General features: G+C 42.2%; 1 protein-coding gene across 1 annotated transcript in view; it reads left to right on the forward strand.

The window, feature by feature from the left end:
- The first annotated feature begins 396 nt into the window (after positions 1–396).
- LOC117261541 (RNA polymerase II elongation factor ELL2-like) overlaps positions 397–26,119 on the forward strand; it is a 31,122-nt gene continuing 5,399 nt past the window's right edge. The window contains exons 1-8 of the mRNA XM_033633950.2: positions 397–574; positions 1,123–1,170; positions 16,784–16,911; positions 18,086–18,249; positions 21,467–21,711; positions 23,467–23,591; positions 23,923–24,037; positions 24,329–24,812. Of these exons, the coding sequence (XP_033489841.1) occupies positions 437–574; positions 1,123–1,170; positions 16,784–16,911; positions 18,086–18,249; positions 21,467–21,711; positions 23,467–23,591; positions 23,923–24,037; positions 24,329–24,812 (1,447 nt within the window). The 5' untranslated portion in view covers positions 397–436. The remainder of the gene's footprint in view (positions 575–1,122; positions 1,171–16,783; positions 16,912–18,085; positions 18,250–21,466; positions 21,712–23,466; positions 23,592–23,922; positions 24,038–24,328; positions 24,813–26,119) is intronic.

Genomic DNA, 26,119 nt, shown 5'->3' on the forward strand with positions numbered 1-26,119 from the left:
ACTTTAAGCCTACAACAATGACAAAGGAAAATCTGAATGTTAAAAAAAATCCGTTATTCATTCCCATATAATTTTATGTCAAAGCCACAGGGAGCCACTGAGGAGGGTCTAAAGAGTCACATGCGGCTTTAGAGCTGCAGGTTGCCTACCCCTGCTTTACAGAAATCCTACAGGTGATTTGTCTTTTGACTTGATTTTGATTTTGTCTGGGACCAAATATGAAAATCCCATAAACAAATCATTTTAATAAGTAAGAATGAATTCTCCAGATATTTTATGTGCTATAATATTAAAAAGAGTACATACAGTGTAGACACAGAGCCTTGCAGCGCTCACAGAGCCCTCAGCTCTCCGCCCACACCGTGACGTTTCAGGGAGAGTGTTGAGCCGACAGAGGAAAGCAGCTTTAATTGCAGGGCAGAGAGAAAAGCCAGCGATGGCTTCGCTCAGGCAGGAGCACCACTACGGGCTCTCCTGTGGAAAAAATAACAAAAACAGCCCCAACAGGACCCTGTACCATGTCAAGCTCACGGACACGGCTATCAGAGCTCTGGAGGCTTACCAGAACCTCAAGGTACCCTTTCCTCGTGTGTTTGTGTGTGTGCGCGTGCGGATGGATTCACTCTTTTTAAAGTTGTAGGCTGGGCTGTTGTGTTTTCTAAATTGTTTCACTGTCCCGTGTTGTTAAATTACTTTTTTTTCTGTCGTATTTTATTCTTAAAATAACGTGTCTTTGTAGTATCATTAAAAGAAAATAAATGAGAGTGGCACAAACCAGTGTCCAGTCACCTCTGAATCACTTGGCTCCATCGCAGAGTCGCACGCACAGGCAGGACTGAGCCCTGTGGTTGTCGGGAAAGACGAGCCCGTCAGCTGTTTGCTGGGAAACCTTCCCTGTGCTTCAAAGTGAAGCACACACAGCCCGCAGTCTGCCAACTTATCTAACTGACAAGTAGCCGAGGTTCATAATTAGCTGCTGAGGAGACCATTAACAGCACGCAGGCATTATTGATTGTGTAACTTAAGTTTACATGTAAACACATTACAACATCAGTTTGTTTACTGGACTAGATTTTTCTGAATATGTTCAACTATGTAACAGTAGTCTTTCTCTCACTTCAGGTATCTTTACCAAGTGAACCCTCCATTTGTTTCAAGGGAAACCAAGGGGTAAGTTTTTAACTGTGTTTATAAGTATTTTATCCTGTTATAAATAAAATCAAGCAGATAAAACTTCCAAGTGATGTCTACATGCATAAACCAGCTTAGCTCAGCTGATTTTGTCAGTAAAGCAACATATCACTCTGACTTATAAGAGACAAGAATGTATGCAACATCACATCTTAAATTCTGCCACCTCAAAGGAGCTTTTGTTTGTCACACAACTCGCACGTCCCACCATACTGCAGCAGTGGGAGCGCTCAGATGGGAGCTTATAGTTGGACGTCTCCAGCAGATAGGAGGCATGCAGGTTACTGGGTCAGGCTGGTGACTGTGGAGAGGCTTTGTTAGGTCAGCAAGCGGCGCTGGGAAAAAGGACGGGAGGGAGGCAGGGAGGGAGGGAGAAGTTTGCACACACACTGTCAGAGTTAGTCTTTGGGAAAATATATGTTATTACTACATATGTGTGAATGTGTTTTCAGTGTGTGTGATACACGTAGACACTCGTGAATCAGTAATACTCTTGTGTTCTTGAAACAGAACCATAATCTGCAGTATGCAGCCTGAGCTATGTGTGTTTTGACTAAAGTTAGGAGCAGCTGTGTCCTTGGGGAATACTTCGCAATTGATTCTAATTGCACGGGCTGCTTGGAAAGAGTTGCAGCCCCCTTCCTGTCATGACAAGATGAGCTGAGCAGTAGAGGGCTGAGTACGGAGGCTTGTGAGGTTAACAGACTGGATTAAACCTGTAAGACTGTGCTCGGTGTTGGAGCGTGTGTTGCTCCTTCTTAGTCGGCACCGAGGTAGATCTTAACAGTTAGTTTTAACTGAAAGGTGGTTGTAACAGAAATCTTTTTTCTTTCCTTGAGGGGTTGAAGTCAAATTAATTTTTACTTCCTGCCCATCGTTACTTTTATGTGGTGGGTGGGGCTTTCTAATGAATTCAGGTAGTTTCTGTCGTCTCCAAAGTGGCTCCTGCACAGACTGACAGGATACCTCAGGGCTGTCTGCCCCAAGAGGCAGGTCTCTGCTCAGGGTCAAGTGTTGGAGGTCAGAGATCAGTCGGTCAGCTTTTTTCTGGCTCTGCAGATCCCAACTGCTAAGGCACGAGGCTTTGACAGGAATATGTGTGGCGTTAAATTAGAAGAAAAGCTGCAAATCTAATCCACAGCTTCACAGCTCACACACTAAACTGTGGGACTGAGTGTGTGCTAAGAAGTCGTCAGCCATAAAACTTGGCTGTATGACTGAATTCAGTCCATTTTTATCGGAGAAACTAACATACCTGTAAAACAAAGTGTTTTAAATGGACACACTTGCTTTGTCCTGCACCCCATGCAAAGTAAATGCCACCTGTTAGAATGAAAGAAAAGCCATTAAACTGATCACACTGATGATATGGTTGTATTTTCTCAACAAGGATTCATGCTAGTCAAATATAGCACAGTGCCATATTAAATACTGTCTCAAAACATGTTTGGAGACCAGAGCGAGGCCTTGGCCTGTTATCTGAGGTTTTACACCATAACAGTTCATCTTCGCACCGCTGCTGTCAGTGTCATAACTGAGGGATCGCAGGGAATTTCACACTGCTCCCTGTATGTGGCACCGAGAGCCAAAGTTATTAGCCAAATGAATGTTTAGAGGTAATTACAGGAGCTATAATGCTCCTGATTACAGCGTGAGGCATCATGACTTCAGTTTGCAGAAGCTTTCCCCGTCTGCCTGACTCAGACGCTCATGAATGTGTGTTTTTGTACGTGTGTAGCTTTGGCACACTTTTGCTGCAGTAATAGCGAGGCAGATGACATGAACTCTCTGCCCTGCTAATTTTCCTGTCCCATTCCCAGGTTGGAGACCCACTTTTTCTGTGTGTGTGTGTGTGTGTGTGTGTGTTACGAAAGAGAGAGCACACCTTGTATGCCACAGTGGTGTGTGTGTGGATTGCATGCTGTTCATGTATGCACGCATCTTAATGTATTAAATACTTGCATTTGTTTGCTATGATGCGGGTGTGGCTGTTTTTTTAACGTGTGTGTTTATGCTGTGCCCTGTGTGGCCTAAAGGCATGATTTATTCATGTCCCACCTCCCTTTTTCCTGTCCTGCCCCCTCTGCTCATTGTGCAGCAGTCTTTTGCTCGACCAGACCAGAGTGGATCCCCTGAGGACCCTCTGTGTGTGGTGTGTGTGTGTGTGTGTGTGTGTGTTTGTTTTTTGGTTTGCCTGTGTGTATGAAAGAGAGAGGGAATTTTTGGCACTTACTTTTCCATGAGTATCTGTGTAGGATTTTTCATCTGTGTGTGTGTGTGTGTGTGTGTGTGTTTACGCTGCCTGTGCTGAGATCCCCAGAGTCCCCCTCTGATTGTGTGTTGTCTCCTCTGATTTGAATAACAATGAATAGGGGAATGCAGGCTGTGTGTTGTCACCCTCTTTGGATCACCCAAATTGAATTGAGTACAGTCAGTCCTGATGTGTTGTGGCCTGCCTTCAGGGTTTGTTTGTACCCAACATGATAGAAACTTCCCTGCTGTGGATCTAATGCAGTGGAGACTCAAATGGAGAACACCACAAACATCCTCCATCATAAACATTAAGTTACTTACCTGTGACCAAAGTTTGATGTCAGACTTTTGACATCTTTAGGTTTTTAACACGGGAAACACTGATGTCTCTTTGATTGCAGCAGAGGCTGAATTATTCAAGACATAGGTATAAAAAACTGTCTAATTATATATAACTACAATGTAAATCAATGTAAAAATGCACTCTGAAGTCATACATAAATCATCTTGAAACTTTAAACTAAAAAAGTACTTAACCCATGGATGAAATGTAGGGCAATTAACAATTTAAGAATTTACTTTCACATTGCAAACAAGCTTTCACTTTCTTCAGTGTATTGAACATGCCATTTGTTATAAGTGTGTGTTGTTTTCTCATAGATCACGTTAATCACTGTGTGCCCATGAAGGGAGAAATTGTTGAGGGATTATGGTGTTTTAAACACTGGTGGTTATAGCTTGCTACTTTGTCTAAAAAGCCAAGAATGAAAATCTTGTGCATGGACTCGGATTACATATTTATTTAGCGAGCATGTGTGTGTGTGTGTGTGTGTGTGTGTGTGTGCAAGATGAAGACAAGCAGCCCTCTGAGATCCAGAGGCAGCGGCTCCAGAAAAATGCACTCTCTGTCCGATTAAGAAGCTTGGAGATATGGAGCACATCTTGGCTCGCTGAGGAACGTGTCCCGTCTAATTCCCTCATGTGAAAATCCACACCGTGAGCTAATGAGGCATAAAAGGGCACTTGTTTCTTTCCCCCCACACACGTGTGTCATGGTATGGCCCTGCAATGTGTGGAAGCATTCTGTGGAAGATCCCACCTAGCTTCGGAGAGGAGAAGGAGGGGCTTTTGTCAGACACAGTGACCCACAATTTGTTAAAGTTGACAGTTTGGCCCTCAGGCACCTGCCAGAGACATATCGTTCTTGGCATTGGAGGGAGAGACCTCGGGGGATGCTTGCGCCACAACATCCTTAATATCCTCCCTCCTCCTCCTTCATGCCCAACCTCCTCTCCCCCAAATACTGGAGCTTGCAGTTCTGGCAGCAGCTCTGTCCCTCTGTGAAATTGCAAATGAAAAGGAATGGAAGGCGATTACAGGCTTGGGCTTGATTACATGCACTGTCTCCCACTCAAGGCGGCCACATTAATCACTCAGTGCCAGCATGTGGAGCTCAGCTAGAGAGACGACACTGCGGAGCTTCAAGCATTGACTGATTGACTTTGGGATCGTAAACACACACGAAAACATGCAAAATCCATAGTTTGTCTCTTTGTATGTCCTTCTCTGCTGCCCCCCGTCCCTTGTTCCTCCACTCGGCCGGAGACACAGACGCACATTGTGTTTTGTATCTCTGCCCTCTATTGTGGAGGGGACTCTTCTTAAATGGCATGTGTCAACTTGTGGCCCTGGGAACAATTCATCTCTTTTGTTTGTAATGAGATGATGAGACATAGTGTTTAGTGAGGATGAGGGTGGCTGGCTGGCTAAGCGTGTGTGTGTGTGTGTGTGTGTGTGTGTGTGTGTGTGTGTGTCTTTTTGTGTCTCTAAGCCAGTGGCGGAGATGTTTGGCTGATAGCTAGACTTTGGCCTTTCTCCCTCCTCAGCCTTATGAGTGGCAGTAATGCTGATTACACCCTGGTGAGAGGAGCTGGAGCTGAGCCTGTCTTTGCTCACGCTGGATTAACACAGACACACACACACATGCACACACACACACACACACACAGTTTGCATTAGCACCAGGGCCCAGAGTGACTTGCCTCCTGCTGATAACAGACAGCGGTGGTGGCGACAGGTTTCACTCCCTCCTCCGTCTCCTCCTCCTCCTGCACCTCCTCCCTCTCCTCCTATCAACCAGAAAGGGGAAGCAGTGCCATGGCATCCCACTCTGGAGCCGAGGAGGCCAGAACAAAAGACGGCCTGTTTTCAGAAGGCCATTACTCAGGCTGCAGAGGATGTGGAAACAATAGCCTGCATGAGATCTACACCCAGACCCCACATTCAACCAAAAGCTAGCAGGAAACATAAGCCCTGCGCACCGACAGCAGTCTCTCACAGTTTTTGTTCAATCGACTTTATAGTTTGTTAAAGCCAGGAAAATGAGCCTCTCCCGTCCTGCGTCTTCAATGTGTGGAGACATTTATGACAGCCGAGAGTGAACTGTGGCTCATTAAGATAATGTCGCCACACATAGTGACAGTCTTGACTTGTGTCAAAATTTTAGCTGCTGATGGTTTTTCAGAAATGGCAGTATGGTTTTCTGTATTTGTCAAGTGGAAATTTCAAATCTGATGCAGGTCAATGGAATAGTCCTCAACCACTAAAAAGTCATAGGTTATCTCAACAGGCTTGTGTGTGCCATAAAACGTTAATATTAAAATGAGAAATGATAATTAAAAAAGAACCAGAAAAGAAACAGTGAACCAAAATATGTGAAGAGTTAAAAAATATAATATGAAGAGGTTTTTTTTTTTTTTCAAAAGTAATTGTACAGACTTCTGTTGATTATGACGTGGTAGTGTATGTACATTGAAAATACTAATTAGATTTAAACCATATTAAGGCAAAACCCCAGTTTTCAAAAGGTTTTCAAAACTGAAGTAAACAAAACCCAGTTAACAATTGCCAATTTAATCTGAGCTCTCCAAGCCCCCAGGAATGGTGCGGGGCTTTGAAGCCAATTTGATATAGTAGCCAAACAGTGGAATTACAATTTACAGGCCTGTCACATGACATTGGGCCCAAAAAGACTTTTTCCCTTAGACTTATATTATGAAAGAGATGACTGTAATCAGTGGATTTTTTTGAGTATTGCAACATCTGCGAAATGACAGGGATGTGATCCATTTGGTCAGATAACATTTAGAGAGCCTAGAAGAGCTGAACATTTAAATAATATTATCCGCATTCAAGTTAGCAGAGAGCTAAACCAGATGTTAGCCACTGGGCAGATGTCTGTAGTGCACTTGCTCTACTGACCCCATCATGTGGAAGAACGGAGCTTTATACTCGGAAGTCAAACTTTTTTGGCTCTCTGTGCTCAGTGGCACATGGAGCCATAAATGAACAGGACCCCACCTCCAACACTATATCCACTTCTCTTCACACATGCTGCTCTCAGCATCTCTGCACCATCATTGCAGCTGCGGAGATGACTGTAACAAACCTCAGCAGCTTCTAAACCAAAATCTTTGCAACCGGACGTGTTCCAATAGGAATATGATCCAAAATCAGAAAAAAAAACACATCGGCAACCAAGACTACCTGTTTCCCTGACTTTAGCATGCAGCTACATGTAGCAGTGTACTTGAAGCGAGGGAATGACTGTATTGGAGTATAGCGACACTTTCTACTGTGAAAAATCACCAGTAAAAGCTTCTAATCCAAAACCTTTGCAAGCGACAATGCTCCTGTAGGAATCGAGAAAAAATAAACAACATCAGCAGCCAAGATTACATGTTTCCCTGGTGTTAGCATGTGGCTACATGTAGCAGCGTAGGTTACGTCATGTAAACACTTGCAGTAGTTTGCCTGGAGCAGATGACCATGTATAGAAATCTGTCTACTTTGTAGCCAAAGTGAGAAAAAAGTTGGAAACAAAGTATTCTGAACAATCTGAAGCCTGAAGGTGTCACCCAGAGGGATTACTTCTGCATATGTGTACCCTAATTATTTGAAACTTTAGCCTTATTTTATATAAACATCCGACATTGTGACATTTGGAAAAACATAATAGGGCCCCTTTTGTTTTTATCTTCAAACTGATTCCATTATTGTGTTGGGTACATCTGTAGTGTCATGAAAGCCACAGAAATCTTTTTGAAATTCAAGTCTTGACATGATCAGACAAATACAAATGCATTCACCACACCACAGACACACACCCACAGTTGCAGAATTAAGTGTAAACACACAGTCACAGATATCAGTGCATACTAGTATTTCTGGTTTTTGCACAGAGGTGTCGTTAAGAACTGCAGGTTACGACTCACCAAACCTTAAACTGCTGCTGCTGCTATGCTGTCTTACATAAGCTGCTGGTGGGATGAAAAGTTTAAATTTCTTCACATTTGTTCCCATTTATATAAAATTGTTAATATTGCAAGATTATGACCAAAAATGTCAGCTAGTTTAGAGAGATATAGAAGTTCAGAAAATAGCAGCCTGTTTGTTATGGCAGTGTGATTTTGTTTTGTGTCCATTTTCCTCTGTGGACTGTGGATGGTGGCTAAACAGGCCTCCTCACAGGACTGTTTTATTAATTGACATCTCTCTCCTGCTAGTTTGGTTGCACCGGCACCACCAACATCTTTGTTTACAATAAGCCTTCAAACAATTTTCCTTTGCTCTTAAGGCTGATGTTGATGGAAATTCCGAAACTTTAAAGACATCTGTCAGACACACAGAAATAAGTAAACAGCTGTATTAAAGCAAAAAGTTGTGAAGCTCGCAGATGGAGAAAACAGATGGACACACAGGCATACGCCAAGAGTAACGCCTTTGAGAGAGATTGATGGCACAGAACAAAAATGGGAAAGGCTCAATATTTTCTGTTGACGAAGGCAAAGGAAGAAATATTGAAAAGACAGACCAACCAGGACGAGACTGTCCTAGCTGCATCAATTAGAATGAGAATGGGGAATGTGAGGAGTGACAGAGGCAGGTTCAGGGATAAGACTGGCCTGTCTGGGGGTGAATATGTGACGTTAGCAGGCACCAGGGGCCATGGTTTGGGTTAAAAGAATGTATTGTATGTTGAAACACTTGTCAGATTCAGGCTTCTCTAGGTTGGCCTCTTTGTCTTTTGGGTCACTGAGCATTACTGAGGTCATAAGTCATTCCCAAGTGTAGGGCAATTTTTATATGCATTTCCTGAGCATGGACCCATGCTACAAAGTGCCTTTGCTATTAACCATCATGGTAACTTTATTTATGCTTGTTTTGTTGCTCCAGTTTTCTTTTTGCTCCATTCAAGAATTGCAAAGATCAGAAGCAACCCACGGATTCCCTGAATATTTTACTTGAAAGGAAGACAATAAATATTTCATTATTCATGGTCAGTTGAATTCTTTAAGTGCCAAGTCCTTTTGTAAGAGCGCCTCTCTGTGTTTGAATTGCCATGTGTGCCTCTCAGGAGAATGCACCAGGCCTTGGTGCGGCCCCCAGCGGCTGGGAACAAGAGTGCTCGTTGTAGTTTGCACAGCAGGGGTCTTAAAGTCTGCCCGTGGAGGTCATCCAAGCAACCACCACTAGATTAATGCCAGCCAGTGCTCCTGGGTGCGATGCATGACTGGGCATTTGCAACAGCTGGAATCCTGTGACGGTACAATCCAATGAAAACAGGAGTCCATAAATTATTAATTATTGTTACTGTGGAGGAAGATTAAAGGATGATCTCACAGAGTGGCACGGGCTTTACATCAATAAAATGGATTTTGCCCTGATTAGCACAAAATTTCAGTTCAAAAATGATTTCAAACATTTAATTTTAACCTAGAAGTGCTTTACATCTGCAGCTCCTCCAGGCATCCTCAAACAGGGATGTGTGAACTCACAGGCTCTCAAGCTCTGACAGAAACTGATGCTGCTAAAAAAAAACTTTGTTGAATTTCTTACATTTTACTGATTGGCTCCCAAACTATGTTCCTGTGAAATGGCAAGTGCCCAGATTACTCAGCCCTACTTAACCTTTCTGCTGTCCCATTAATACCTCCCAGGAAATGCTAATCACACCTAAACTGAAAGTTGGATTTCACTGGAAGTGGAATTCAAAACAAGTAACAAGGCTCTCCACCATCTGTCTGGTATGTTTCAAGTAAGCCATGTAAGTACCATTTGCCAGGTGAACCTTTTTCATTTAGGAAATTGTACTTTCTCAGTAGAACAGCCAAATGGACTTCAGCCCTGCTTCTCTTCATGAGACGCTGTGTTCTTTCTGCAATGGAGATGAGAGCTGCAACTAATGATTAAGATCTCTTTAGGCAGGATAAAGGTGCTTTCAATTTGACCTCTTCAAATCGCTTGTATGACCAGCAGTCTAAAACCTAGAGACATTCAATTTAAAATCACTTAAAACAAGTTGGAGTGAGCAATGGTTTGACATTTGATAGTAAACCTACAATAAAAAATGTTTAGCTACCTTGGGACAGTGCAACAAACTGTAAACAGCTGACATATAGAATGGAACACTTTTGTCAAACAGTATACATCAAGCAATATTAGCATTTATATGGAGTCAGACTGAAGTTCGTCCAATGCATGTGAGTTCAATATTCACTCTCCTTTTCAGCTTTGTTTTTGGTCTCCACCATTTGTCTAGCAAATACTCCACTATGTTCACAAGCTAGTCGCTAATTTTGTCCGTGTATCTGTGTGCTGTTGAGCGTACAGTGGGTGTGTAAAACATTTTAGATGAAAACAACTGCCTGCTGCTGCTGAAAACATTGATTAGAGTAGTGACACTGAACTGCAAAAATCATCTGTAAGGGGCTATTCACATGTTGCATCTTTGGTGTGCACAAATTCATTGTTTTAAAATCAATTTTAGGGCTTATAAGGATTCGATTATCTCAAACCTCAGTTTGCACAGAGCTAAAACTCTTGGTTTTATAAAGTTCTGACAACCCGCTGTTTCTCTGTTTTCACAAGTTTTTCAAGTTTCCCAATCAGAGGGAGATAACTTAAACAGGTTTGTTGGTGTAAGATGGCTTGTATATATCACCATCTTTATTTGTATCACCACACTGGCTGTTGAAATAACACGGCTTTACACTTTATTGCTATTTAGTTAATGGGTATGTCTAAGTGGTCATTAAGTACTTTTATCATCTTGTAAAAAATGTTAACAAAACTGTCTCATGGTGAGAAATAATCCCTCTGCTGAGCTCTCCAGTGTGATCACAACATGTTTTCTGACCGCTGTCTCCTACAAACAATGAGACACCCAGTGTTAGCTCACAGGATTTAAGTGTTTATCATTGAAGAGATACCCACAGGCAGATAATACTCCCAAACCAGGCACATTGAAAGATAAGTTATGTGAAACTTGCTGGAAGAAAGCTGATCTATGTCATTCAGTGCTATCAGAGGTCAGTCTTATATAGTTTGTATAAATTCCTGTGGTGAAAGCGTGCGTGTTTAGACATGTGCATCAGGCTGATAAGAGAACAGCCAACGTCTGTGTTGCTTTGTTGCAACCTTGCATCAACACATCTGCGTCAACACATCTGATGTGACAGCACAGAAGCAGTGGGCTGCCCGGCTGAATGTGGGCTGCACAGTGTATGCACTAAATTTATAGTTCAGTTCACAACCTTTTAAAATGTTGGCCTCATATTGCCGTGTTCAGTGTACATTAAAGTGACCGCCTGTTTACTTGTTGATTTGCAAGTTAAACATGGAATCGAATTCATCATTAATCATGCAAATCTGGCCTACCCAAATTTGTAAAAAATCTTAATTGCCAGTTGGTGTAGATATTCAGCGTGCACACACATATAAACAAACCTGTAGAAAACATTGCGAAATCTGAATTACTGGCAAATACCCAGTTTTGTTATCATAAAAGTGTGTAGACCTGCCAGCTCTGACTGAAAATGCAGCTTGACTCATGCACATTATAATTTGAAAAAAATGTCAGTTAAATCAGATCTCATATAATTTTCCCATAAAAATACACCGTAATTACTTTAATAGCCCAAGATGAGAATTGTTTCCTGTAGGGGTGGTCTTAACACCAGGACACTGATACACTGGTAGAGATACAGTATGAGCCAGTGTTATAGTCAGGACCACCAGAAGTGAGACCAAGTCATGACCAAGACTTCAGTGTATCAAGACCAAGACTTTGAGGGGATGAGATCGAGTCAAGACCAGGATCATTCCCATCAAAACACCAAAAACAAGTTTAAAATTTCTTTTCATTCACCTCTGTTAATTCCATATATACACAAACCAGCCAAAACATTATTGAACAGCATAGATCTTCTCGTTACAGCACATTGTTCTGCCGGGAACCCTTTGGTCCTGTTAGTAATGTGGATGCCACTTGACACGCATCACCCACACAAACACTGTTGCAGTGACACCCCCAGCAGGACATTGCACCACACCACACTGTAAAAACTGTTTAGCAATGGCCTGAGTAACGTGACAAAGAGCTCAAGGCATCGACCTGGCCTCCAGGTTCTCCAGACCCAAATCTGAATCGAGCATTCCTGCGACAGGCTGGTACCCCCGATCCACAGTGGAGCTTCCTTGGGTCGAACTTGGCTCTGACATATCAAGGCAAGGACACAGGACTTCTGGGGGTGTCCTGTGGTGTCTGGCACTGGGTTGTTGGCGGCAGATCCTTTGAGACCTGACGGTTGTGAGGTGGGGTACCAGCACTTCCTACAGATGCTCAAACATGGTTGGGTGGAGTGTTTCAAGTAGCAGTCAAATGAATGCCAGGATCAAAGGTTTCCCAGGAGAACATTTCAGAATAATGAGATGATTGTTTTATTTATTATTGGTTATCAAATAACAACACAAATTATAGAAATTGTCATGAAAAATGACTCCATTTTATCCGCCTTGCTCTCAAACTTGCGTCAAAATGGGCAATTGGTTGGAGTTCTGCCCATATTCTTGAATGGCACCCAGCTAAACTCTTGTTTCTAGAATAATTGAAATGCTCGCTTGCACTTCAGCTCATATACTTTGTCTCTACCAGCTGCCATTTTCTCCCTAGTGTCTAATTGGTACTGTGCACGTGCAACTCTAAACAGACATGAGGAGGAAGCAAGATGGCTCACTCCTTAGCTACTTCCCTCATTAGCCCCGGGTAAAAATTATGTATTTCATTCTTTTATACCACTTGCCAGATCAGGCAATTGAGTGGCAAGATTTACCAGCCCTTCGTGGCATTTTACTTGCCCTGGGCAATGGGGCAGTCCTTATTGTTGAGTCCTAAAGTCAACTTTAGATCATGCGGCCCAGCGCCTGTAGATTCTGTGGAAGTCAGTATCACATGCACAGGTGGGAAAACCAGAGCAGAAACCGAGTGTTTTTTGAAAAACGAGGAGACCAGAGGGATACACGTGGAGAAAGTAGTGGAAATCCCTCATGATCCTAACACTTAAAGCTGCTCCCCACCCTGAAAAAGATGGCACAGCTGCCTGCAGCATGAAGAATGGGATTGCTGGGAAACTGCTGACCTCGCCGCCAGAGTTGGAAGGCAGTGAAGAATACTTGTGATGACAGTGTGTATCTCCTCTGCAGGGGGACCTTTCACTCTGAGATTTAACTAACTTTATTTACTGTAGCTCATGACTTGTCTCTCACTGTATCCATTTCTCCCTTCTGTGCCCCCCAAAAGCTCCTGTAGTGCCTCTGTAGTGCGGTGCTGCGAATTTCACATGAGCTAAATGAAAATACCAGTCAAGTTGTAAGGAAGTATTTCAGAATTCTGCTTTTACAAACGTGCAATTACATCTTTTTCAGTGGTCAAATCAGGGAAGATTCTGATCCTCATTTCTCCTCATCTGTTATTACATGTCTGCGTGTGTGTTCGTGTGTGCGTTTGTCTGCCCTGGAGGTTGCAGCCTTGGCTCTGATGCGCTCCACTGAGTCTGCCAGGAGATCTCATGGACGCCTCAGTGGAGCGGACTCTTAAAAACAGTTTACCCAAGGAGATTTATTTAAAGTTACAGAGCGGCACAAAGTCTCACTCTAGATCCTTTATGTGTGTGTGTGTGTGTGTGTGTGTGTGTGTGTGTGTGTGTGTATTACTCATACATGCGAGTCTGCGTTGAAGATGCGATAAAAACAAGATACGCAAGTAGTGGTTTGCTGTTAGTGTTTTCCAGAAACATATATGACATTTAATTGGATTGTTTATCCACAAATCATCCGTTGTAAACCAAGTGCTTTGTAGTCAAACAGCTGCACTACATGTTCATAAGTTTGAGTTATCTCCCAGATTTTCCCCAGTGACGATGATCAGGTCATGCATGTACTGTCTTCCAGTACTCTGATGGAAGACTCAGATGTGTTTCATCTGGATTCAATACACTTTTCCCAGTCTCTGAGGAGAAGCATTTATCAGACAGTACTGTCTTTGATGAACAAACAATAGGAGGATTTTATTTTTTATGTATCATACTTTTTAAATGACACAACATCATGAATTCTTCTGTGGATATTCAAGTTCCCTGAGTAGCAGGACGTGAATGTTTTTGGTGACAGCCTGACCTTTCGTCTGGTGTTAGCATTAGACCAAACTTCCCACTCAAGAAACCTCTAAATCTGAACCTCAGTTTGCCAAAATAAAGAGAGCACGTCCATACTCCCCAAATCATGAATCCTCTTGTGTCTGGAAACTCTATGAGCTGTGGGGCGGCAGTAGCTCAGTCCATAGGGACTTGGGTTGGGAACCGGAGGGTCGCCTGTTGGAGTCCCCGTCATATGGAGCGTGGACTGGTGGCTGGAGAGGTGCCAGTTCACCTCCTGGGCACTGCCGAGGTGCCCTTGAGCAAGGCACCGAACCCCTCAACCGCTCGGGGCGCCTCACCAAGGGCAGCCCACTCTGACATCTCTCCACTTTGTACATGTATAGGTCCTGTTTGTGCATGTGTGTGTCTTTCGGACCTGTGTGTAATTGACAAGCAAGAGTGAAAACATTGAATTTCCCCTCGGGGATTAATAAAGTAAATAAACTTAAACTTAACTTAACTATTTTTCCTGTGCCATTATCAGGCTAGAATATAAAACCAGCACGCAAGATATCTCATAAATTTATTACCAACACCGATCAAATGGGACCTTTAATACTTTTGCTTATTTTCTGTCATAACATTAAAAAGATGGATGTTCATGTTAAAGGTGACCAAAGTAATCCCTATGAACGAAACATTCAGGTTTCAGAAAGTTCCGAATAGTCGGTTTCAGGTGTTTGTTTGTATATTATCTATACTGGCCATATGTCATCAGATTATGACATGGTCACCTGCTTCCAGAACGCTACTGCAAGTGTACATTAAGTAACCTATACTGCTAAGTGAAGCTACATTATTATTCCTGCTGGAGCATGTCCAATTGTATTCACAAACTGTTATTGGTGATATTTAATGGGAGAAAGTGCCTCTATACAAAATCATTCCCTGGTTGCAAGTACACTGCTACATATAGCTACATGCTAACACCAGGAAAACATATGACCTTGGTTGCTGAAGTTGTAAATATCTGTCCGGTTTGTGATTATATTCCTGCTGAAAAATGTGAAAAGATCCGGTTGTGAAGATTTTGGTTTAGAAGCTTTTACTGGTGATATCTCACAACAGAAAGTGCCGCTATACTTTGTTACAGTCATTTCCCTGGCTGCACTTGTGGTGCAGAGACGCAGACAGCACCATGGATGTATAATGAGAACTGGATACAGCATTGGAGGAGGGCCCCAGATCATTCCCATTAAAGTTGCTCAGTGGCATATGAAGCCAAAAGAGTTCGACTTCGAATAGGTATAAATTTCCGGGGATGGGGCCCATAGAGGAAGTGCACCAGAGACTTTCAGTGGCTAACTTCGGGTTAAGCTCTCTGCTAACCGGAATAGGGATAAAATGATTTAAGTGTGTGGCTCTTCTAGACTTTCTAAATGTTATCCAACCAAATGGATCACATCCCTGTTATTTTGCAGAGGTTGCAACATTCCCCCCCAAAAAATCTACTGATTTACAGTTGTCTCTTTCACAGTGTAAGTCTATGGAAAAAAAGTCTTTTTTGGCTCTATGGCATCATGTGATGGGATGTTTGACTACTATGTCAAATTGGCTTTGAAGCCTGGTGCCATTCCTCGGGGCTTGGAGAGAGCAGATGCAGAGGACCCAGAAACTCTGACCAATCACAGCAGCCTAGGGTTTTTTTTTTTTTTTTTTTAAAGTTTCACTTAAAGACGTGCTAGCCGATCGCTTCAGACCGACAGTGAATACAAATTTATTCAGGCACAAGCGGACATTCAGGCATGTTTGGTGGTGAAGATTTTGCTTTTAAAGATTTTACTGGCGATTTTTCACAATGGATAGTGCTGCTATACTCCAGTACAGTCAGTCCTTAGGCTGCAATTGCAGTGCAGAGATGATGAGATGTGCAGTACCCAGAAACTCTGACCAATCAGAGCAGACTAGGCTTTTTCGGGAGGGTCTCAGACAAAGGGTGAATACAGGTGTTTCAGTGCACACAGTATGAGAAAAATAAAGTCGCACATGAGCGCATATAAGCATGTGTCTAGTAGAAACCCAAATTACAAGTATTAACCCTGAAAATGAGTATAATAGTTTCCCTTTAAATTTGTTAAGTACATTCGTGCTCCCAAGAGGATAAATCAGTTAAATTTCAACAGCTATGTAACCCTTTCTTTTTTATCACCTACGTATGTGTACATTTTTAGCCCCGCTACTGGTATGGCTCTAGAAGACTCTTAATTGTCAGTATGGTGTTTGTTCTGTTCAACAGTGCAGCCTCTGGTAGCAGGCTTTCAGACTTTCTGTGTCATTTTGGAGTAAACTATTTATGTAGGACCGTTTTAAGTATACTTGTCAGAGCCTGGTGTTTGCAATGGGCTGTTAAGTTGTGAAAAAAGAAACTTTACTGATTTATGTTGATTGCAAAAAACCCAAAGTTTGGATGGCCCTGTGTTCTTGGCTGCAACACATTTGGCAGCAGAGTTTGTCTCTGAAATTCTGCTGAGTAGATCATTTCTTTTCCCTACAAAAAGTTGACAGTTTGAAAGATAACAAAAGATGCATGAACTCAAGAGGTCTTATGAAAACACTGACAAGTTAAAATAACTAGCTGTTATCAGGTCTGTGAAACAATAAAACCATTATATTTGCTTGTGCTTACATACAGTGTATTCCAAATCTGTTTATGAAGACAAAAGCCTTTTAAAAACAGACAGGAAGACCTGGCATATGAGTGACTGAACTGTTTTCTGTGTCATTTGTTTGTCTATATGCCAGTCACCTATGTTTGTTGGACTGTATGTTTAAGTCAGATCTGACTGTGCTGTTTTTCTTTGTAGTACATCAAGATCCCAGCTCCCACACCAGAGTCACCCTCTGCTCTTCGCGTCTTCTCCTTCTACCTATCCAGCGACAGCAAAGACCAACCTCAAGCGAGCTTTGACTGCATCCATCAATATGTTTCAAGGTAGAGAGTCAATCAGCCGAAACCTCATATCTCTGCACACTGTATGTCCTTGGATTAATGCATTAAACTATTTTATTTTCTTTAAAAATTGCACTCTAAACCGTTTTGTTCCTGATTCACAATTCCATCTTATGCTCCAGGGAAAACCACCCAGAAATCTTTTTTTTCTTTTTCATATAGATCAGCAAAGGCAAATATGTAGTTTAAACAATCTAAGAAGTGTGCCTGAATTAGCTGAGGTTCCAGATCTGTCTGTCGCAACAACTTTAGATGCAATTGTTGGATGTGATAGAGTGGTTGTGGCTCATGTGACCCCAGATGATACCCTTTTGTCCCCTTCATAGGTCAGCAGTCAGCTCTCTGTGAGCCCTCGTGTCAGGGCATCGTGAGAAACAGTTAGCTCACTGCTTGCTGTACACAGGATGGGGCAGTTGTAATTTCCTGTATATTTCTGGGCTGACCCTCTCATTACCGAGACCTGTGATGCCTTGTTTACGGAGTGGATATGCTCGGAAACTAAGGGTTTTGCTCTGTTGCTGCCTCCTGCTGCCAGATGGCTAACTGTGGTCTGAGCTCAAACTCGCTGTGGCTCCAGTCAGCTGCTGGAGCCAAGACAAACAGCGCAACAGCATGAGGGCAAGATCCTGCTCTCTCCGCCCTTACATTTGTTTCGATATTTAGAGGAATAAGAGGAGAAATGAGCTGTGGTCACGTAAATAATTGTGTTGTGAAAATTAAAATTGGAGCAGGGAAAAGGCTCCTGTTTTATGAATGTGAAAAAAAAGGCATCACAGTAAATCTTTGATTTATTTACAGCCTTAATGCAGCCCAGGTTCATGTATTAAACTTTTTAACATTTGTCCAAGATGAACTTTGTTTTGCAAGTGTGCTGGCAGGAGCCACACTAATCCTGGTGGTTTTCCACAGGCTCTATCCTGCTTTGAACCAGGATATCTGGCTTTCTCACACGTAGCAGGCTGCAGAGCTATATCTAGCGTCTGACATAACATACAGTAACCATAGACCTGTCTGAGCCAGCTCCCACCACAAAGCCACTTTATGCCGCATGGCGTCTATGTTGGTATGCTGCTATAAGACAGCTTATAGGCCTGTGTCTTTACAGTGCTCACTGTACAGCCAGTGGTTTCAGTGGCCCTATGCTTTTGTTTTGCAGTGATGGCCGCGAACAGCTGGAAGGTCAAGGTGTCATCCAGGACAAGATCACAGTGTGTGCCACCGACGACTCCTACCAGATGACCCGTGAGAGGATGTCTCAGGTGGAGAAGGACAGCTGGAGCCGCTCCGCCATTGAGATCAAACCTGGAGCCACACATCCAAGTAAGAATAGACCAGAGGTCTCTGTGGAGCAAGAAAAGAGGGACAGAGGATGATGCATCTGCAGAGTTTCATGGCGAAAGACCAAACGGCTTAAAGCTTGGAGGGGGAACAGCAAATTGAATGTGATGGCATATAAAAACAGAAAATAGAAATATAATAGCACCAATAAAAGTAATAGAAATATTTACCTCACATGAAAAAAATATTGCCATATTCATTGCCTTAAGCTGAAAACCAGATATTTTCCTATTTTAATGTGTAATGAAACCAGATGTGTTGGCCATAATTCAGGTTATACAGAGCAGACTTAAAGCTAACTCTTGTCTCTTATGTTTATTATTTTATACCATTTTTTGGCTTTTGGTTGTCACTTTGTTGTCAAGTCCTATTCTGTCTTTCCTCTCACATCTGGCTTTGAAGAGTGCTGGACCAAATGAAAGTTTGGTGATGGTCAAAGTCAGCAGCTTCTGTCTTTAACCATCATTTCAGAGGTACAAGGCCAATTCAAAGATTCAAAGCTAGGTTCTTCCTGTTTGTTCTGTTCAAGAGTGTAGTTTCTTTGGAAGAAGTGATGGGGGTGTATCTCTAAAACTTGGCTTACGAAGATGAAATATTATCTCCACAAGGCTGTAAGTAGTTCATTTTCTTCAGCAACAGCTTAATTCTCCTGCAGCGTGGTGCCGCAAGCTTGTGCTGAAATGTCTCACTGTTGTTGCAAACAATGCTGCGGTCTCCAATGTTTAAATTTTGGCAGACACGCAGTTTGTGTGTGTGTTTTCTCAGATCTTGACCATCAATTACACTTTACAACACATTCATGTTATGAAAAGAGACTTTCTTTTTCTTTTTTTTTCTCCAACCTTTTTCGTTGTTATGCAATTTTGCTTCTTGGCATGATTTAGACCCCTGTGTCAGTGCTGGAGCTCTTGGGAAGCTGGAGCTCTTGGTGGTTTAGACCAAATTTAGACTGTGAGGATTGTGTAACATCAGACCTTAAGTTGAAGGTGACTAAGCAACATATATTCCTGTAGGGAAACATTTAATAACTGCAGTCTGCATTCCCATTTCAGCCCCAGGAGGTAGTTGTGAACACAGTGCATATTATCAGGCATGTCAAAGCCTATGGAGCATGCATCTGACACCCCGTGCATCCCATAATATATAACACATGACATAATTATTACATATTTCTGTGTATTTGTTTTTTTTTTCAGGATGAATGACTGCTGGTAGATTAAAATTATTATCACTTGGCAGGACATAATTTTGTGGTTGAAAGAAAAGCCCTCCCTTCCTGTACCTCTGCCCCACTCTGACCTTCAAAGCACAGATTAACCTGTAATGGGATTAGCACAGAGAGATAGCTTTCACTGCCCTGTCTGTCTGCAGCAGAGATGTAAGCAATGATCTATGGGGGGTTTACATCTGGCGACAAATAGCTGCAGGCCAACATGCACATGGGAGCCAGAGATAAAGGTTACTAGAGGGTATTTTAATGCATGTTGCCTCATTGGTCAACCAGCAGAACAGGTAGAAGTGGTGAGAGTTTTTAAAAATCTGGCTGCCTTGAACCTTGTCTGTCACATTTTTGCGGTTGTTCTACTATGTAAAAGTATGAAATGCCTTTTGTTTTAATGTTTGCATGGTACATTTCACTGAGGTCCTGTTGCAGATCTTCCTTCCTCCAGGCTCACAAATTAGTTCCAATGAGCTTAAGTCTCGCTAAATGTCAGGGAATTCCTAAAATTAGATTTCTTGTGACTGAGACCGATTTAAAGGCAACAAGTTATTTTTATTTATTTGCTAGGTACGATACAATTTAACACAGTTCCAACACAGGGTATAAGACTGATGTGTTGCACAGACTTGGATAGCCATTGCTAATTTTCAACTCTCGTCCCTAGTTGGGCTTTTACATGTTGGCCTACAGTGTTATTACAATAAACAGTTTTAAACATCATAAAACCACAACACACTGAAAAAAAAGAAGGCACAATGAAATACAAATACCACAATACACACACTATAATTTACATACCACTGTATATATACCATAACACATACATCATCAACATATACCACAATACACATACTAAAAGACACATACCACAGTACACCAATACACTTATACTAACACCCCTTAGAAAGATGTAAAATAAATTTCCTTATATTGTGTAAACTTTGGGGGAAATGTGATACAAATACAACTTAAAGGAGTAATGTGCAACATTCAGAGCACATCTATAGGCTAGCCTCTTTCCAGCTGGACAAAAAAAACCACTTACACCCACTAACATCTGGCTTTTGTATTTAATGGGAAAGCTTTACAAATGGCATTAACTCAAGGGACAAATAACTTTGCAGTAGTCACTGGTTTTTATCAGCTCCAGCTCCCATCGGCTCTGATGGGCAGTGATGGAAATAAGACACCCTGGTGGACGCACTAATTTTAACCCCTTTGCCTGCGTAATGCAATGACAAACTGCCAAAAAATACTGTCCATCTCCGTCCAAATAACGCTCGCACATTCTTTCTGGCCTGTCTGTGATGTCGAATGTAACACACCAGAAAGAAAATGCCACAAAATAAAAGGCATGTTTGTCTACTGCCGATCAGAAAAGAGTCTATCGCCTAATTTTAACAGATTTTCCTGCATTTAAAAACCCGCATAGACACGCTAATTTTGGTGGGAAAAGGAGTGTATGATTCAGAGTCTGGGGCGACATTGTCTGCATATGGTTCTCAACATGGAGGTGTCTGATCCAGCAGCTAGTAGCTAACTCCTTAAACAGCACTCACAATGGCAACAGTGCCAGCAGAGTTAACCTTGTTACCTGGCGGGGACTAGAGGGTGGGTGCTATGCTTCCACAGCAACGCCATCCTGATTTTAGCGGTAACCACTGTATGAGCACAGTGCAGAGAAGCAACAATTTGCTATCTAGTGGGACACACTCACAGGGACTCACCTGCACGTGATAGAACAGTCTGCCACAACAGAGAAAAGAGAAGCTTGGATTACAACGCACACAGAGGGAGCGTGACTTTACTCTCTGCTCAGGATGCCTTTACCCCACTATATCTTTACATAGCAAATAGTGGTTTGCTGTTATATTATTGTTCTGAACGTCACATACAGCTCCTTTAAGAATTCCAATGTATGACTGAGTATCACTTAGACATGAATCTTGTTCTCCTTATCTACTTCTGTGTCATAAGGTAAATGTGTGAAGTACCAAAAGAGGCCGGCTCCTCTGTCTGCGTCAGACAGCAGCTTCCATAAGCAGTTCACCAACAACCGGAGGAACGGCGGTATGTCCACACCGACCCAGAAGCCCTTGAGGGAGCGCATCATCCACCTCCTAGCTCTCAAGCCCTACAGGAAACCGGAGCTGCTGCTGTGGCTGGAAAGAGAAAGAGCAGGCCCCAAGGACAAGGCCGAGCTGGGTGCCATACTGGAGGAGGTATGCAGAAATAGTGCGTGTATGTGTGTGTGTGTGTGTGTGTGTGTGTATGTACACATATCACTTACATGTGTGCATAATTGGTTTGCACACAGAGGTTTTAAACATTTATATGACTTGTATAATCCTGAACACATCTAAAAAAAACATTGTGGACATTGTCACGTGTGTTTTTGCCTAAACACATTTGGCCTATACATTTACACACTCCCTACAAGTATCATGCATAGAAACGCTACAGTATTGCTACAGCCAGCTATTGTCACATCGTAAAATGCACCTAACACCATTAATAAACCCTTTCCACTCAACAGCAGAGCAAAAAAACCATTCGCTTGGCAGTGTTTAATATCATGTTTCTGAAATGTATGTGACCCAGACTGTGAACAATCGAGATCTACGTTTCAGCTTGCAAATACATAATTGTGTATTGAAAGAAACCAGGGGCCAGCTGTGCTTTAATTCAACCTGTGATCTAATTTAGAAACATTTACTTTATGTGAGTCTCCTGTATACATTTTTTTTGTTATTCCTAAATGATGTTTGTGTGTTTGTGCTGTCAGCACTGGTGTGCGTGTGTGTGCATGTGTGTGTATTTATTGCCCTTGTGCTTGTCGATGCCTGTGCATGCATGTGGTTTTTGTGTCCGTGCATGTGTGTAATTAGGTTGATGCTGTAATTGTCTCTGCAGAGATTGTGTTTGCACAGGGGCGGGCCACTCTGTCAGGAGGACCCAGAAAGACAGATGTCCTCTGAGAAAGTCAGTCTGATGAGATTAGAGAGGAGGTTAAAGCCTGAGACTCTCAGATGGGAACAAAATGGCAGAAAAAGGGTTTTGATTTTCAGGAATGTGGAAGTGCCGCTTTCAGCACGTTCAGGGCTCCAGTTAGGGACCGTGTTTGGTGGTACCTCTCACCGCTCTCATGTAGGGCTTTTCTATTGGCTCTTTTGGCCGCACAGAGTCAAATCATACCCCGTTGATATGCATTTCCATAACTCAAGCTCAAAATTGACCACTTCCAGAGTCGGGCCAAAGTGTGCCCGACTGCCTCCAAGCAGCTTGACATAATGATCGAATGGGCTTCATCATTATTAAGTGACGATACAGCAGCATGTTTAAATAGCCTCAGCTGCTGTTTTCAAACATTGCAGATACTTCATCAGTTTAAAATGCAATTGCACAGACCAATTGTAAACAGCACTAGGCAGAGTATTGCTTTTATACATCATCGACTCAAGACATGCAGCTCAACAGTTAAAGACACATCTTTCAGCAGATATCCCTGTGGTATGGAGATACAAATCCCTGTCGCGCTGGGCTGATGCACCGTGTCAAACCAAGTCATACCAAGTTAGCACACGTGCATGAAGAGGTGTTGTTTTCGTTCACAGCAGGCAGCTGTTCTCAGGGAAGAAGCTCTAATTTCCCTCTGTGCACCAACAGCAGACAGACACAGCAAATAGCTGGGGCCCAATACATTCCCTGTTAGGAAAAAAGTATTGTCTCTTTCTTGTTTATGTGTATGACTGGAATTTTAATTCTAGATGCTGATAAATCCCAGGACATTACTTTACATAATCGAACATCAAAGAAGCAGATTTTAATTTTTTGTGACTCCAGTGGAGTGTATTATTTCAGAGAAGATTACAGATTTCTTTAATATACGTTGGAGCTGTGTGCTCAGGTGTGATAAAAGTCAGACATTCAAGACTTTAATGGGTGAAAGTAACATCCTGTGCTATATTGTGTTTTAGGTGGCTAAAGTGAATCCCAAAGACAGCAGCTACCTGCTGAGGGATGACTTCTACAAGCACGTGCAGAGAGACTGGCCAGGCTACAGCGAGGAGGAGAGACAGCTCATCAGCAGGCTGCTGGCCAGGTGAGTCACAGGCACAAGCTAAACCTCAGCAAACTGATAATTACACCTGTTTCTCATTACACAGCCCATTTCACTTTGATTCAGTCTGTGTTTTTTGTTTTTTTATTGTCAGCAGAATACTAATTGGACATGAAAAATGTCTTTTTTACAGCCACAGTTGTTTCTCACAGCTCCCCGCTGTAATCTGTTTCATTATCATGCTCAGTTTTGTTAGTTCTCCTGTAGATCCACATAAACTTTGCTTGTTGAATGTCTGCAAATACCACATTGGTAATATTTTTGGTATATTTTGTCTTCAACTGCAAAGTCTCTTGTTGTTTCTGTTTAACAGGAAGTTGCAGCCACACATCAGCCACCAATCAAGGAATCTTCAAGCAAATGTGTCGATGCTGAAGACCTCAGACGATACAACACTACATCACAGTACAGCCAAAAATGCTGCAGTGGTAAATAGCTGTTATATTTTTCAGTACAATTTTAACATATGTGAAAGTGACCAATCTGTTTTTAACAATGCTTATGTGTAAATAAGTTTGTATTATATATTGTCTTTGGCTTGTTGGTTTTAGATGACAGCTGACAGGTGAAGTATAAAAGAAAAGGTTGTAAATGGTATTTTCTATGTAGACTAACAGTCAGAGTTTGACATCATATTGACAAGCTGTGTTGCAGATTGTTTATGGCTCTGTACAGAAATATAAAGGTTGATTTCTGTCTGTGTTTTCTTCCTTTCCCAGAAACGTCCCATGCCTTCTGACCCAGTGGACAGTCTTGCTGTTAAGAGACAAAAACTTGTGGACCAGAGGTTGCAGCAGCAGCCCGCAGTAAACGGACTCTTAAACAGTAAAGGGCACGACATTGCAGCTCCCACCCTCAACCCCAGTTTCCACACAAAGACTGAGTTTCAACGGACAAGTAACCACACTGGCAACCAAAATGGCTTACCAGGGGGCCACAGTGGCTTTCCTCTAATGCACAAACTGTCTAACACCTCTGACACATGCGTCTCAGAGAGCAGAGAGAAAGAACCCAAAGTAAGCAGCCACCAGCCACCGCAGGGTGACTCTGACTGCTCGTATCAGCAGCACACCAGCAGCCAGCACAGGAAGAAGAAATCTAAAAAGCACAAAGACAAGGAGCGGGAGTGGATCAAAGATAACAAGGGCAGTGAGTGGTTGGAGACGAGTCCTGATCTCAAGCAGAACCCAGACAAACTTGACAGTAAGACCTGTTTTTCTTTTTTACGTAGACTTTTCTTGTGACTGATTAAAGCATTTCTCTTATAATGTTTGATTACAACTTGAAACCAACACATTGATGAAGAGAAGTGTTGATAGAACCACATTTTTGTATATCAAGATAAACTTACTCCATTTTGACTTCCATGTGACAGTCAGACTCAGAGAAAGTTTGGACATATCACCCCAAATTCAACAATAACAGTGCTATTTATCAATCTAGATTGCTTTGCTGTGAGTTGCAGAATGTTGGAGATATATTTGTCTTCTCTCAAATGTAATGGAACGAGATGGCACTCAGCTTGTGGTGTTCAAAGTGCCAAAAAATACATTTAACAAACTCAACAGCAATGTCTTCTTCCAGAAATCATGACCTGGTTACTCAAGGTAATCCACAGACCTTGTGAGCAGTTTAATGTTGGAACTATTTTATTTTTACTGAACTACACCTGCCAACCGTATCTCCCAACATTTATTTATTTATTTATTTATCTTCCAACAAATCTTCACACCTTTTTTTCTCTTTTCCTCATCACAACCTGGCACTGCACAGTGTATAAGCCCCACGAATCTGAGACTCCAATGTTTCCGCCTGTACGACAATACAGTTACACAACACAGTGACATGCAAGAGAGCTGCTCACTCCTCGCCATCCTCAGTGAGTGAGACTGAGAGTGAAATACAGCATACAGAGTGCAAACAGAAAGAAATACTCAAGCAAATTTCAGACATTTTGGAAAGACGAATTGTTGAAATTTCTGTCAAGCACCTGTGTTGCACGGTGTGATGAATTCAATGAATGAAAACTGATGAGTTAATGCCAGAGGGCCAAATTATTCTTCATTCTTTCCTGGGAATTATTACAAGTGTTAAACACAAAACTTCTGTTGCAGTGAACTTATTTCTTTGTTATTTTCAATCTTTAGAAGTCACCAGAATTCAGGAAACAAAGTCTGAGTCGGAGTCAGAGTTTGCTTTGGTTTTGAAATCCTCCTTATTTTTGAGGTCTAAAGTGTTCAAGTACGCTCACACCAAAACTATCTGGATTGATATATAGCTGATAAGTTTAGATTTTTGGGGTGAACTGTCCCTTTTAATTGCTTCTCTGACTTTTTGCTTTATATATTGCGTCTATTATCAGGCAATGGCCCTGTCCCCAAAACACTGCTGAACTGTCGTTTCTGCTCCACACTTGCCTACAAAACAACAGGTTAATCACACGGACTTTGAGCTGATGACCGGTGGTGTGAGGTCTCTCTGAGCAGCTGTTTGTCTGACAGCCCACTGCT

The sequence above is a fragment of the Epinephelus lanceolatus genome, chromosome 2 (assembly GCF_041903045.1).
Source record: "Epinephelus lanceolatus isolate andai-2023 chromosome 2, ASM4190304v1, whole genome shotgun sequence".
NCBI classification, from domain to species: domain Eukaryota; kingdom Metazoa; phylum Chordata; class Actinopteri; order Perciformes; family Serranidae; genus Epinephelus; species Epinephelus lanceolatus.